Below are 14522 nucleotides of genomic sequence, written 5' to 3' on the forward strand. Positions count from 1 at the left end.
TAGAGGTAGTACCAACGTCCCCTTACTGTACTGGGTCAAATAATGCCTTACTGAGGGTCAAACAAGCAGCAAATTAAAAGAAGGCAGTAAATGGAAAATGCAATGAGGGGTAAAACCAAACAGAGGAGTATGAAGTGCACTTTAACCTTCACACAGTAGGTGGACAGGTTCATTGCATGCTGGAGCATTATCCTAGGTGTATGATGGGCACAAATGGAACAGAACTAAAAAATACATGCTCTTTTTCATTGTACTGGTCATAAATAACCCCTATGTGCTTTTATGAAACTACCATAGCTATATCTAGTACATAATGGCCGGTACGACTCTCTATGGCTGTTACTTCCTCAGAAAGTACACTCTTTTTAAGTCATAAATGTAATGATATGTTGAATAAATCTCAGTTGTCCAGAAAAATAAATTAATGCTTCTCAGTACTAGCCCTCACAGTCTGCTCCCTATGCTTAGATACGCGCTATTACCAGTGGTCAAAGTGGGGGTGTATACTCAGGGGAGAGCTGGCAAATTTTAGCCCGGGGGCAAGACTTGACTCACCCTATTTTAAAGGAAAAATAAAAAAGATGACCCAGCCCAAGTTAGCACACTATGGGACCAGCGTGAGAGGCAGATGCCCCCTACTCCTAGCCCAGCCTGCCCCTGTGTATACTGCTTTAATGGTAAAACTATCAAATTCCATTACTTTACATTTTCCATACCGCCATTTCTAAATTTCCACTTCAACCACTGGCTATTATTACAATTTAATTTTTTTTATGTAAATATTCATTAGTAATTTTCAGTTAACATCAATATAATATTTTATTCTAATATCAGATGTTGACCTGAGTTTCTAGCTAGTATGGGGAAGGTTGAAGCTGGGTTTTTTGATATAAGCCCAAAACCTCTCCAGCAAATATTTACATTAGCTGTTTTTTTGTTTTTTTTAGTTGTTACAAACATTTTTCTTCATTCTATTCCACTTGTTTATGGAATATGTATGTGTGTGAACAATACCTGTTGTTATCAGTAAATCTAACCCTAAATATCGATAACTAGCAGGGTCACCCAACGTTGTGTGGGTCCGATTTGTACTTTGTAGCAGTTTTTATATATTAGCAAATGATTTGGTAAATAGATTGAAATTGCTATTTAGAAAATATTATTTGTTGCTTTGTCGTGTTAACGTTATGTTGTGTTGTGGCGAGGTTTCCTACAGCAGTCAAACAATTGTTTACAACCAAAGAATGCTGTTTTTATTATTTGTCGTTATCTCACTTTTGTCGCTTTTTAATGTTGTCACTATGTGGACTAATAGGTTACCTTTTCAATACTAAATAACTATGTCAAATTTGGCAGCTTTACCTAGAGAGCTGTGGAAGATATTTGACAACAATCTTCTTCCTTTATATATATATATATATATATATATATATATATATATATATATATATATCTATAATATAAATGTCTAGTGGCGTATGTTAGTCTGTCTGTGTCTGGAAAAAATAAAACCAAGCTGCAGCGCCACCTGCTGGGCGGAGTTATACACTGACCTACTAAATTCTTAGTGTGTGTGGGAAAAAAAATTCAGAAAGGGCTGAAATTTGGTATACTAAGATGTTTTTAATTTGCTAATTTAATTTGTTAATTGTTAAAAGTGTTTATAAAGATTTTAAAAATATATATATATATTACTTGAAGGAGAAGTGACAGTTGGGAGTGGTTGGTGGTTGCCGGGGGTGACAGTGGGGAGTGGTTGGTGGTTGAGGCCTGGGCTATGGCCCAAATGCATGACAAGAACCTTTTTAACACCTTAAGTAGCTTGATTTGACTAAAATGCATGAGTATCATGCACGGGTTAACTTGTATATATATATATATATATATATATATATATATATATATATCTAATATATAAATGCTTAGTGGCGTCTGTCTGTGTGTGAAAAAAAACAACAAGTTGCAGCGCCACCTGCTGGGCAGAGTTATACACTGACCTACTAAATTCTTAGTGTGTGTGGGAAAAAAAATTCAAAAAGGGCTGAAATTTGGTAGGGCTCAAACTCATTTTCGTGAGGTAATTTTACCTCATGAACACACATGTGTAGAGGCGTGCGTTAGTGTGTGTGTGGAAAAAACTATTTTCTCAGAAAGGGCTCATCCAATTGACCTGAAATTTGGTATAGTGACATTATTTGACAAAAAAATTAGAATAGTCAAGTCAGTTAACTTCCATCATCCCCCCTTCCCCCCGTGGGAGGGGTAGTAAAGGCTAAATTTACGAGTTGAGGGGTCAAACTCATTTTCGTGAGGTAATTTTACCTCATGAACACACATTAAAAAGGGCGCTTGCGTCGGGAAGTAACGATCTTCCCCTGAGGAGGCCTGGGCTAGGCCCAAATGCATGACAAGAACCTTTTTAAGACCTTAAGTATCTTGATTTGACTAGAATGCATGAGTATCATGCACGGGTTAACTTGTGTATATATATATATATATATATATATGTATAGTGTTTTGATGTTTTGACCTCCTATCTTGTGAACTGGAAGAACATTTTAAACTGTTGAAATGGAAATGCCTCTATACAAATATGGAAATAAGAATGAAAGGCTGCACCTGATTGGACAGATCTCCACTTTTGTTATGTCAAATGCATTCTTTAATTTTGCACCATCATAATAAAAGGACCACAAGCAAACCTGCCTCCTCCAGTATCAGTAATCATTTTACCTGATGATGAAAGGACAGTTGATCTGCTGCAATATGTTCTTCTCCCAGTACACATGTTCTTGTTGATGTGTGTCTACAATATGCTTCTTCTTAATACACTTTAGAGCAAAGGTCATATCTTCATCCTTTAGTTTTACCTGAAAGGTCATCAATATTATACATGTTTGTATGCGGAACATGATCTATTCCAGGAAGTTCATATCTGACTACTACGCAACTCTATATGCAGCAAGCTGCGAGTACTGTGTGCTCTGATCATGTAGCCTGTTCACCAGTTGTCCTTCCTTTGACTACTTTTGGTAGGTACTAACACTGCATAGCAGGAACACCCCACAAGACCTGTAGTTTTGAAATGACCTGCCCAGTCGTCCAGCCAGCAAAATTTAGCCCTTGTCAAAGCGCTTCAATCCTTACTCTTGCCCATTTTTCCTACTTCCAACCAGGGCCGGATTAAGGGAATGGAGGCCCCTGGGCTAAGGGGGCCTCCATTCCCCCGTGAGGCCCCCCCCCGTGATCGGAGCTGATTGCGCCCCCCCCCCCCCCGTGATCGGAGCTGCCCGAGCTGCCCGCGACTGAGACTCACGAGAGCTCCTCAATAAGGTGACTACAGCGCGCCGGAGAAGGACTGCAGTGAAAGTGCTCAGCAGCACTGATCGCGCCGGGGGCGCCCCTGCCCCCGACCGATCAATACTGCTGCTGAGCACTTTCAAGGGCCCCCTGGATGCCATAGGCCCCTGGGCTGTAGCCCAGTTAGCCCTATGGTTAATCCGGCCCTGCTTCCAACACATCAACTTCAAGAACTAATAGTTCACTTGCTGCCTAATATATCTCAAACCTTGACAACTGGCAACAATATAATCAATGTTATTCACTTCACTTGTCAGTGGTTTTAATGGTGTGGCTTATCGGTGTGTGTGTGTTGTGTGTGTGTGTGTGTGTGTGTGTGTGTGTATATATATATATATATATATATATATATATACATATATATATATGTATTGTGAACCAGGCACACTTCAGAGGTGCACACATGAAAACCTTCTTGTATTCCTTTGCTTTTATTGTCAGAATTTCAAAGTAATCCATAACATAAAGTTGCACACAACTTTCCTTGTGACCTAAAGTAACAGAGACCAGCTCTCCAGGCACCAGACACTGTCTAGCATCAGTCACGCTATACAAAAGAAAAAGATATTTTTAAATAGTTTACCCTCTTCTCACAGCCCTAACTTGACTGACAGATGACAATCCCACCTTGCCTTTAAAAATGCGTCCTCTGCAGGTGCTCTGTTTGCAGACACACCTTGTTAGCTCGCTGCTAGCTGTGGAAAGAGATGCTTTTAAACCACTTCAAAATATGTAAGTTAAATCAGACTTTTTAATATTATTTTGTCACACATATGTCCTCCACCTGTATCTCTTTAATTGAGGTGCACTACTGTACAAACGTGTATGTTTGTAGCCTTTCTCTGCAGATTGCCAGCTAAATACCTAACTCCTCTTTTAGAAGCCTGTGGCAAACACCTCCCTTTGTCACTATATAAATATATATATATATATATATATATATATATATATATATAGTTTTCTATATTAGCGCCTGAATGTGAGTGTGAGCATTTTTGCAGCAAATCTGCAGCAAGTTATCATCAAATATGTTTTATTTTTCTGTTTCATCAGTCAGTTTGATATTAAGGACACATTGATTAATAGTGCCATAAAACATAACCACAACGTTGTTATCACAATGGAACATTGATTTATTTAGCCTCATGAAAATGAGTTTGTATATACACATCTAGGTACAAAAACTAATCTTACCAGCTCAACACGCCCAAACCCTCCGGTCCCAAGTGTTGTGATAACATCCAAGTAACGGAAAGGAGAGGTGCTGGAAAACCTGGATACAAGCTCTCTCAACTGGTTGACCTCTGAGTTATCTCGTGAAATTGAATGATGAAGGCTCTTTCGTCTGAAAGGAAAATCATACTATTAGAAATAATTTCCTTTAGTGGGAGAAGCCAATGAATCCATCTATCAGATAACACAGATACTGTCCTTGCTACCTGCAGTTTTACAGTAAAATTATTCCTCAAGTGTAAGTTGTAAATTATAGTTTATTTTACATCAATTAACAGGATTTTCAATGCATCACAACAAGTGTTTCTGTCATTTTAATGTTAAGTCTCATTTAAAAAAATAAATTTGAAAATAGGGCCTAGGAATTTGTGATTTACCAGTAATATATTAATACTGTAGTAATAAAAAAAATGGTAGTAAGGAAATATAGCTAATTTCTATTACCATAGTATTACTGAAATATGCAGAGATCATACTTGCCAACTTTTCCTCGTTGGCTTCAGGGAGATCCCGGGGGAGGTGGTTGTGCGCGGGCGGGGCTTATCTAATTGCATCATTTTGGCCCCGCCCCATAAACGATTGTCACTGGTCAATTACAGCAGGGGGCGGGACTAAGATGGCACAATATTTGCATCACTAAGCCTCACTTCCACCACTTATCTATTGTGGGGCGTGAACCGGGAGGTTGCCCTGCTCTCCCAGGAGGTCTCCCAGAAATGCAGGAGTCTCCCGGACATTCTGGGAAATTAGGCAACTATGCCTTAAAGAAAAGCAGCTAATGAATCTCTAGAGATTGAAGTGTCTGTTACATTTCTGTCCATTACTGAAGTCATGTTGTCTTACTTGTCAGTCTTTGATTAAATCTTGGTCTCCATGAAAATGGTCACCTCCATAGGCATCAATACAAGGACATAGGACACTATTTCTGAACTGCATCATCATGCCACAGATGGCGAAGCCAACCACGTCTTGTACTGGCTCAGCATCAGGGAGAATGCCAGACTTTTCAAGGAGTGAGGGAGATCACCCCTATTTCAGGGAGTGTCCCTGACATTCCGGGGGAGAGTTGGCAACTAGCTTAGTAAAGATTTTGAAGAACACTGACAGCCCTATTATTTCTATTTCAGCAATGACAATTAGCAATGGAGCAATGGACCTCTCCTGTTTCTGTGTGAGCTATAAGTCAGTAGAATTTCACTGGAGACTTGAAAAGAAATCTGCCACCTCTTCTCTTCATTTTAGATATGACGCTGCCCAACTGCACTAGAGACTGCCAAGAACCGTGCTACCCCTCCTGTGTCTCTCTGTGAAATGGCGCTGGCTCGCTGTGGAGGGCAATACTTATAGAATCTAAAATCACAAGATCTAACAATGCAACTATGACGTTTTGCCTCGTTTTCACTTCAGTTGGCTCGACTCAGTACTCGGATCGGCGAAGTTCGGGTGTGCTCGGTTCTCCGACAACCGAGCCCGAGCATCTCTAATTTTTACTCAATTTATCTGTTGGACACCTGCAAATGTCTGAAAGAGGAGGCTCAGAAGCAGAGGGTCCATTCCAATGGCGGAACTATCATTGGTGCGGCAAGTGAGAGAGATAATGGGACCCGCTGCATGGCCCTGGTTCCCTCCTACTTCCCTGCATCGGGGCCCACAGATCGCTAGTTCCGCCTCTGGTCCCTACGCGTCATATTTGACAGCACAAACTGTTTGTGGGATCCCTCTGTGGCCCTTTGTTCAGTTACAGACCATGTAGCATGCAGCAAAATATGATACAAGGATTAAATGGAATGTGGGAGCATTGACCACAGTGACTTTCTAAAACAATGCTTGTTCCAAACATCTCTAACAACAATCCCAGTTAGCAGTCAATTCTAGAAACTGTCAATCAGCAACAGCTGAAGGGGCAGAAGCTGTATAAGGCTGCACTAAAGGCTTTCTATTTTTTCAGGATTTTTTTTTATATACTGTATGTATACAAAATCCTCAGGGAACCATTGGGAAATAATTAGGGTGTTAAAAGTGACTTCCTGAAAATGAGCATTTGCATGCCCACCTTGAGGATCCTTAAGATATGTAAGCCTCCTTAATGAATACATCTTGTAGCACTCTTTTGTAGTGTATGAGATACTAAACACCATTCCCCAGCGTAGAACATCTAGATTGCAATTTCCAACACAAAATGTACTAGATGTGAAATGAAGCAAAACACATGACAGGAATATTAATGGCTTCATATTATAGCTCCAAGGGGGTCCTTACAGGAACACTACATTGCATAGTATATATTCAGTTATTACAAGAGGTACTGGAGTACAAAGCAGCTGTTATTGGTGGCATAATCCTCAGATTTTTGTGATCATCATATTAAGCCCTTTGTGCCCCCAATCAAAACTGAAGTTGCAGAAAAATGTATAGATTATCTTCTTCATATTTATAAAGTTATGGAGAAATTTTTTGTTACACTTTTCTTTTAACATTCTACTTAAGAAGTATGTAAATATAATATTAAGAGAGAAAGTATAAATAAATACAACGTCCAATTACTTGACACATGAAAAGTGTGTCAGGAATGTAATCAGAAATAGAGTTTTAACATGTCTTTTCCATAGGGTATGAATGGACAGTGGTAAGGGACTGCCACTAATTGGTTTCTGACGTAATATTCGTGACTGTGAAAACATAGAGCTGCTTAAGATGTAATTTAGGTAGCAGAAGATTATAACTCTCTATGGGAATCATAAAACCATTTGCCATAACAGAATATATCATTGATGTGAATATTCTTCTTTCATACATTAAAAGATGTGAGAACAGTATAACATATTCATCTAGGAATGATGGAAGGTTAATATATGTTGTGAAAGTAATGAGACATTGTGATATCACTTAGAATTGAAGAGTACGCATCACATGGGTTAACAATTACATTGTACCTGCCTATACCTCTCTTGCTGTTGTAGCTCTCACTTTTCCATCATCATCATCATCATCACCATTTATTTACATAGCGCCACTAATTCTGCAGCGCTGTACAGAGAACTCACTCACATCAGTCCCTGCCCCATTGGGACACACACACACAGACAATCCCCCACTATGTATCTTCTACATAAATTAGATACGTGAAAGTGATTCAGCCCTGCTTTGTTAAATGTTTAGAATATGTAAATAATACATTATTAAAATACAAAATAAAAGTAATGATTTGTAGAGTGCGCAGTGTGCCACCCCTGCAGCTCTGTCACTCTATGTGGCATTTCCACAAATCTTGGCCTTTCAGTCTATCACCTATAGCTATGAATACCAAATGCTGCTAGATCTGGTGTTAACTTGCAGTATTTAGGTCAAGTGCATGCATTAAAGAGGGTTAAAAGGAAAAATAAAACAGTCAACATTTCAAGATGACTGGCACCTCTTCATTATGGTTACAGAAGTCACACATGCCTACTTTTGGATTTTTTTTCCGCATCAATATGACGCTGAGGGCAATTATACTGTTGATATTATTCTGCTTCCAAGCTATGCAACATAAAATGATTTGATATTTATAAAGAATCCTGTGAGCTGTGCAGAGGTGCAACTTTGCTTCTCATCATTACTGTCATTTTAGCTTAACTTTAAAAGGGAACTCTATGTTCAGATTTATGTTTGTTTCAAAACGTCCCATGTGTGGGACCACTATACCACTAGTGACTGGCAATGGCTAATATAAGGGCAGAGTCTAATGGCAGCCACCAGGGACCCTTGAAAGAGAGTGATTGTCTTTGTCCCCAGGCTAGTCCTGCCAGGCAGCTGTTGACAGATAGGAGAATAGTCAGATACAGGCTAAGCTCTAAACTGGTAGCTCAGGTTCAACATCAGAATTCTAATCCAATGTTTGGGGCTGGCAGCAAAGATTCATAAATGGATAACTAAGCCAAGGTCAGGTCACAAGCAAGCAACTGTGGTCAAAACAAGCAAGTCCATTGGTCAATTCTGTAAGATAAATGAGAAGTTCAGACTACTGGAGTTATAGAACCTGGTGCTCAGGCATTACTTAAAGGTCAGAACAGATTAAAAAGAGGTCTTATAACTTATAACATTATGAGCATGCATGCGTCATGCTGTGCCCCTAGTCGGGACCATATGTAAAGGAAGTGCCTATTGAGGCGTGCGCACCTATAGAGCAGTGCTCGCAAATGGATGTGCACAAGAAGTAAGGCGAACAAGCACTGAAGATCTGAGACAATGTGAGCGTACGGAAGGTTTTGTTACACAATTGTCCAGGCAAATTTGTATATATTTGTTACTCTTAAATAGAACAAGAGATTTGCTGTGTAGATGCATTTGTATCCAGTGCTTAGACCTCAGCTTATTTGTTGTCATATCCAAGTGCAATGAAAATACACAAATCAGCCTGAACAATGGAATTCTGTAAAGGTGGAGATCCGGTTCAAATAGTTATGTAATTACCTTTACAGCAACTCTGTCACTTACCCTGGTTTCCATGGCGACAGGATGAGTATGACACCCTTCTACAAGGCACATCTTATCTGTCATTTGATGTACACAGTGGTGTGTCTTGTAAAAATGCATTGAAAATGATGTGCCGAATAGCTTGAGATGTTGATTTACAGTGTCTTCAGAGTGTTTGACTGCTAGTATGCAGAGAACAGAGAAAGGCTGATAATAGTATATTCTATATAGCCCAAGCATGTTATAACATAAATATACAGTACTGATAATATGGCTGTGTTAATTTTACTATTTTTGTGATATCAGGGGACTACAAAGTCAGTTTTCCAATGTTTTCTATCTATCAGACCTGGTACAGGTTACGCTTAGGTTTGAAGCCTAATGAAGGATCCTCTGGTAACTTTAATGGCCAATGCAAAGCCTGTATTAAACATCACAAGACCAGAATGAAAAACAGATTCTTCACAAAATGGAATTTATGACGAGCATTCTCCACAACACCTCCAAATCCTTTAACAAAGTCTTGGAGCCTTGGGTCTCATACTTCAACATGCACATTCCATTCTTAGCTTAATTGTTTGACTATTTCAGATAAGTCCACCAAACCCCCTTCCATCTGTCATCCCCACAAAAGTGGAAAGGTTACCTATTGCAACCAATCAGATTCTAGCTATCATTTATTTAGTACATTCTACAAAATGATAGCTAGAATCTGATTGGTTGCTATAGGCAACATCTCCATTTTTTCAAACCCACAGTTTAGTAAATATACACCACTGACTTCAAGTACTCTGTTCGCTCCTTATTATATACCACTCTGTTATAGTTCTGTACTTGACTCGCTGCTTACTACTGTATGTATGTCGTGTTGATATTTGAATATTAAAGTCTTTAAAAAAATAAAAAAAGATTCTTCCAGTGTCTTTAATTTGATCCATAAGGTCACTGGTGACATTCCACTACACCACTGTATAAAGGTAGTATCTCAATTTCTATAATGTGTGCTAGATCTCTTTTGGATAAATACTGTAGTACTGTCTTGTGTTATATGACCTGTTGCCAAACCTATTAAGGCTGTCATTTGTGAAAGGTTTTCAATTTGCAATGCACTGAAAATTAATATATTACTTCACCAATAAGTAATGGATCAAATCTCAAATGATATGTACTCACCGATTTGTTCCATTATGAAAATATGGTCAAGCAGTTTTTAAACAGTATAATTATTCTCAAGGCAGCATTGTTCTTTTGTGGGCTATGGATAGAACATGTAATTATTTTAATAAAATAAAACAATGCAGCAGCTCCCAATGATAATAAACTCAACTATGCAAAGAAATGTTGTGCATGCAGAATAACCAGGCTAGATTTATCTTTTAAAAAATCAAGTTAAAGGGCACCTGTGATGTATATTTGATCTGGCGTTATAAGTACAGCCTGAGGAAAAGCATTACTGCAATGTATGGTTACTTATACATATTCTACTTTTGAAAAGAAACCACAAAAACTAAAGAAACAAAAACTATAAAACTGTGCCCTTTCCACTCTGTCTGCTAAAATGCCTTAAACTATCTTGAAATTGCCTGTTAATGTGGGCTGTCTTGCAAACTGAAGTTCCTGTGACATTAATCTCATGTGATTATTCAGAACTGATGGTAGAAAGCCAACATACTTCTTTCAGTTTTGTGATTTTATACAACAGTTAAGTTGGACTGTTCAGTCTCCCAATAATATGCACAAATATTTTCTCAGGTGACCCCATAGATATGAGGTCAGACTCCTCCCTCATTCCCAATAGGACAATCTCTCCTTTTACCTATAAAATTAACACTCCATTGCGGCCTAAGCATACTTTTTCCTTATTCTACGTTTCCCTAAGGCTCTCTCGCATCTTGAGGAAGTTTTTTATTTTTATTTTACTTGGTTGATGTTCCTGTGGCTGTGCCAACCCAGGCAGGACTATCTTTTCCATTGGGCACGATGGGCAGGTGCCCGGGGGCCCCACGGACAAGGGGGCCCCATAGGCAGGGCTCTTAATTAGAATAAATAATCCTGAAAAAAAAAACCTGCAAAAAAAACCTTCAAGGGTCACTCAGCAAGTACATCTATCTATCTCTATCTCTACATCTCTATATCTATATCTCTATACATCTATATCTATATCTATAAGGTTGTTAAGATGGCCCTGAACCCAGGATCAACCTCTCCTGGTTTGAAGTCTTACCTGTTAGTTACATATATCATTATCCTCTGTTTTCTTAAAGAGACTGAGCACTACAGATTCTACCTAAACTATGACCATAAATAAATCTGCTTCCTTACCTGCCTTCCCTACAGTACACACTGGCATTCTCCATGACTGTATCTGCCAATGATGGCATTTTAAGATCCTCCAATTTAATATAGCGGCTATTCAGCTCTTTTTGTCATTGGAAACAGACTGAAGCCAGTAGTGGCAGCTGTTCCAAAGCCATATTTAGGTTAGGTCTTTATGTTCAAAATCTTTATTAATACAACACATATAAATTACAATCCCACTTATATTTTAAAAAATTAACAATGTAAATTGTTCCAATACATTAAGACATTTGTTTCTCTTATCTAGTGTTATAATATTTCTTGATATATTCTTTTTACTTTACATTTGTTATCTCCACTTTCTGTACCATAACCTTAACATCCCGTCCCCTAAAAATTTAAATCAATTCTTAATCCTAATCTATCTCTGTTTAATTATTTAAATTAGTTAACAACTCCAATCTTCTAATATACCTTTATAAACACATTTCCTCAAAACCTCAACTCTTATGTTCTCATGATTCTTCTTCTATTTTCCTTACATAAACGTATCTATCTAAATCAAATGCTTTCATAATAGTACTTTGTAATTCTTTTGTTAGAGATCTATGCATAATCCACATTTATTATACAAAAATCATCCATTCCTCTTTCTGTATCTAATAATGTTGCCCTCCTATCAAAATAAAGCACTTCTAACAACTCTGATTTCAACTCCTTAAGTAATGGAGAGGAGGCCGAGATCCAGTTTCTCAGTATGATTTTCTTTGCTATTGTAACTATTATTGTCACTATCGGTTTTATATCCCTTTCAGGTAAATACACTAGTCGCTCCTGAAAATCTGCAAATAATAAAGCCTTATCATTTTTACAGAGTGAAGTATGAAAACTGCCATTTATGAACATCATAACCTTGTCCCAAAATCTAACTATCTTTCCACAAAACCAAACATTATGTATCAACGTTGCATCATCATGTCTACACTTAGGGCAACATCCAGTTTCAGTAGATATCATATATTTCCTCTGATGATGAGATATATATGCCCTATTAATCATTTTATAATGTATTTCTTGTAAATTAGCTGATGAAAGTGTTTTCATTTTTCGCTCCATATGGTCCAAAAGAGATCCCATTTCTCTCAATTCGGGAAATCTCTTTGCCATGTCCTTATAGGTTTAGACCATATTAATTTTGAATCCTTTGTTACCAATTTTCCATAATTAAATCAAGTCTTATATATATTTTTCGTTAAATATTGTATTAAACGTTCAAACTCGTCTAATGATTGTAGTTCAGAACCACATTTCATAACTGTCATTGCATAATGTCTGGTTTGTAAATACATATAAAATTGGGAATTCAACAGATTTTTCTTTTCTCTGAACTGTTAAAACTTATATAAAGTACCTCCAGGGTCAAAAATATCTTTAATGGCTGCAATTCCTTTTTTTTACCACGTAAGTAAAATTACATTATCTAAACCCGGGCTAAAATCAGAATTACCCCAAAACGTTATATACTTAGTATACACAGTATCACGATGGTATGAGTTTGATATTACCTCCCAAGCTTTATAAGTGTGTTTAAATAATATGTTCTGTTGTACATTTATAGGAATTAATGCCTTTGCTGGATGTAGTAAGGCAGCTCTTGAATATGGAGCGAATATTTCATCTTCAAGTTTTTATCTGTATAATGTTCCTGATATAAAAGCCAATCTAGAGCATATCTAAACATAATTGACCTAGAAAAAGCCAATATATCTGGAAATCCAATACCTCCATGTTTTCTATCTAGAATAAGTTTGCCCCTAGCAATTCTTGGCTTCTTAGATTGCCAAAGAAATTCCAAAAATAATTTCATATAAATATGAGCATCTTTTTTTAGTAATGTTAACTGGTAACATTTGAAGAACATATGCTAATTTAGGAATTATAACATTTGTAATTACTGCATTCCGCCCTAATATAGATAGATGTAAATGTTTACAATTATTTTTTTTGGGTTATATGTTTTATCAGTGGCGCAAAATTCTCTGTATATAAATTCTCCAATTGTGATGTTTTATATATATATATATATATATATATATATATATATATATATACATATACACCCAAATATTTGAGTTTCTCTTTCACAATTTTGAATTGAGCTACCACCACTGAACTATTAAGAATATATTGTGGACCAGATAATGGTATCAGTTCAGATTTTTGTATATTTACATTACATCCAGCAAAACCTCCAAACTTCTGAATAAGATCCAGAATACATGGGATAGAGACTTCAGGTCTAGCTTCCATCAATAACATATCATTGGCAAACAATGCCAATTTACATTCCTTATTACCCACTTTAATACCTTGAAATTCTCTACTTTCCCTTAGAGCTATTCATAAGGGTTCCAGTGCCAGAAAAAATAACAATGGGGAAAGAGGACAACCCTGTCTTGTCCCTCTTTGAATCTTAATTACAGGAGATATATACCCATTAGTCATTATCCTTGTAGATGGTTTGTCATATCAATTCTTAAGCATCTGTATAAAATCATATGAAAAACCAAAGCTATATAGTGACTCATACAAGTGGTCCCAGGTCACCACATTAAACGTCTTCTCAACATCCACTGATATCAATAAATTTGGCTCCTTATTGCCATATCTTTCAATAGCCTGTATTATTGTTAAAACTTTCCTCACATTAGTCACTGAATACCTATTCGCAATGAATCCTGTTTGATCTTCATGTATTAAAGAAGGTATTATAATTTTCAATCATTCCGCTATAATCTTAGTAAAGATCTTATAGTCTACATCTAATAGAGAAATCGGTCGTTAAGAACCTGGGTCTGTTAGATCTTTGCCCTGTTTTGGAAGAACCTTTATAATGGCATTATTAAAATAAATAGGGATAGGATGTCTCTGCATTATAGAGTTATATAAATTCACTAATGATTCAGTGATATATGGTTTCAGTATCCTATAAATCTCCCCACTTAATCCATCTGGCCCTGGGGATTTAAATGTTTTTAATTGTCTGATTACATTTGTAACTTCCCTAACCATAATTGGAGCTAATAAAGTCTCCATTTGAGTACTAACTTGTGGAACTTTGATTTTGTCTTTCCAAAAGGTTCTTTTAGCTTCTGTATCAATTACTGGATTGTTAT

At 37.2% G+C, this 14522-nt stretch overlaps 1 protein-coding gene across 2 annotated transcripts in view; it reads right to left on the bottom strand.

Annotated features, from left to right (window-relative positions):
* The window catches only part of LOC142161247 (cGMP-dependent protein kinase 2-like), a 107659-nt gene that overhangs the window by 23801 nt on the left and 69336 nt on the right, over positions 1–14522 (bottom strand). For both annotated transcript variants that reach the window (XM_075216705.1, XM_075216706.1), the window contains 2 exons: positions 4555–4705; positions 2734–2870 (listed from right to left, as the gene is read on the bottom strand). In XM_075216705.1, coding sequence (XP_075072806.1) covers positions 2734–2870; positions 4555–4705 — 288 coding nt within the window. The remainder of the gene's footprint in view (positions 1–2733; positions 2871–4554; positions 4706–14522) is intronic.

This window comes from Mixophyes fleayi, chromosome 6, assembly GCF_038048845.1.
Source record: "Mixophyes fleayi isolate aMixFle1 chromosome 6, aMixFle1.hap1, whole genome shotgun sequence".
In the NCBI taxonomy this organism is placed as follows: Eukaryota; Metazoa; Chordata; class Amphibia; order Anura; family Limnodynastidae; genus Mixophyes; species Mixophyes fleayi.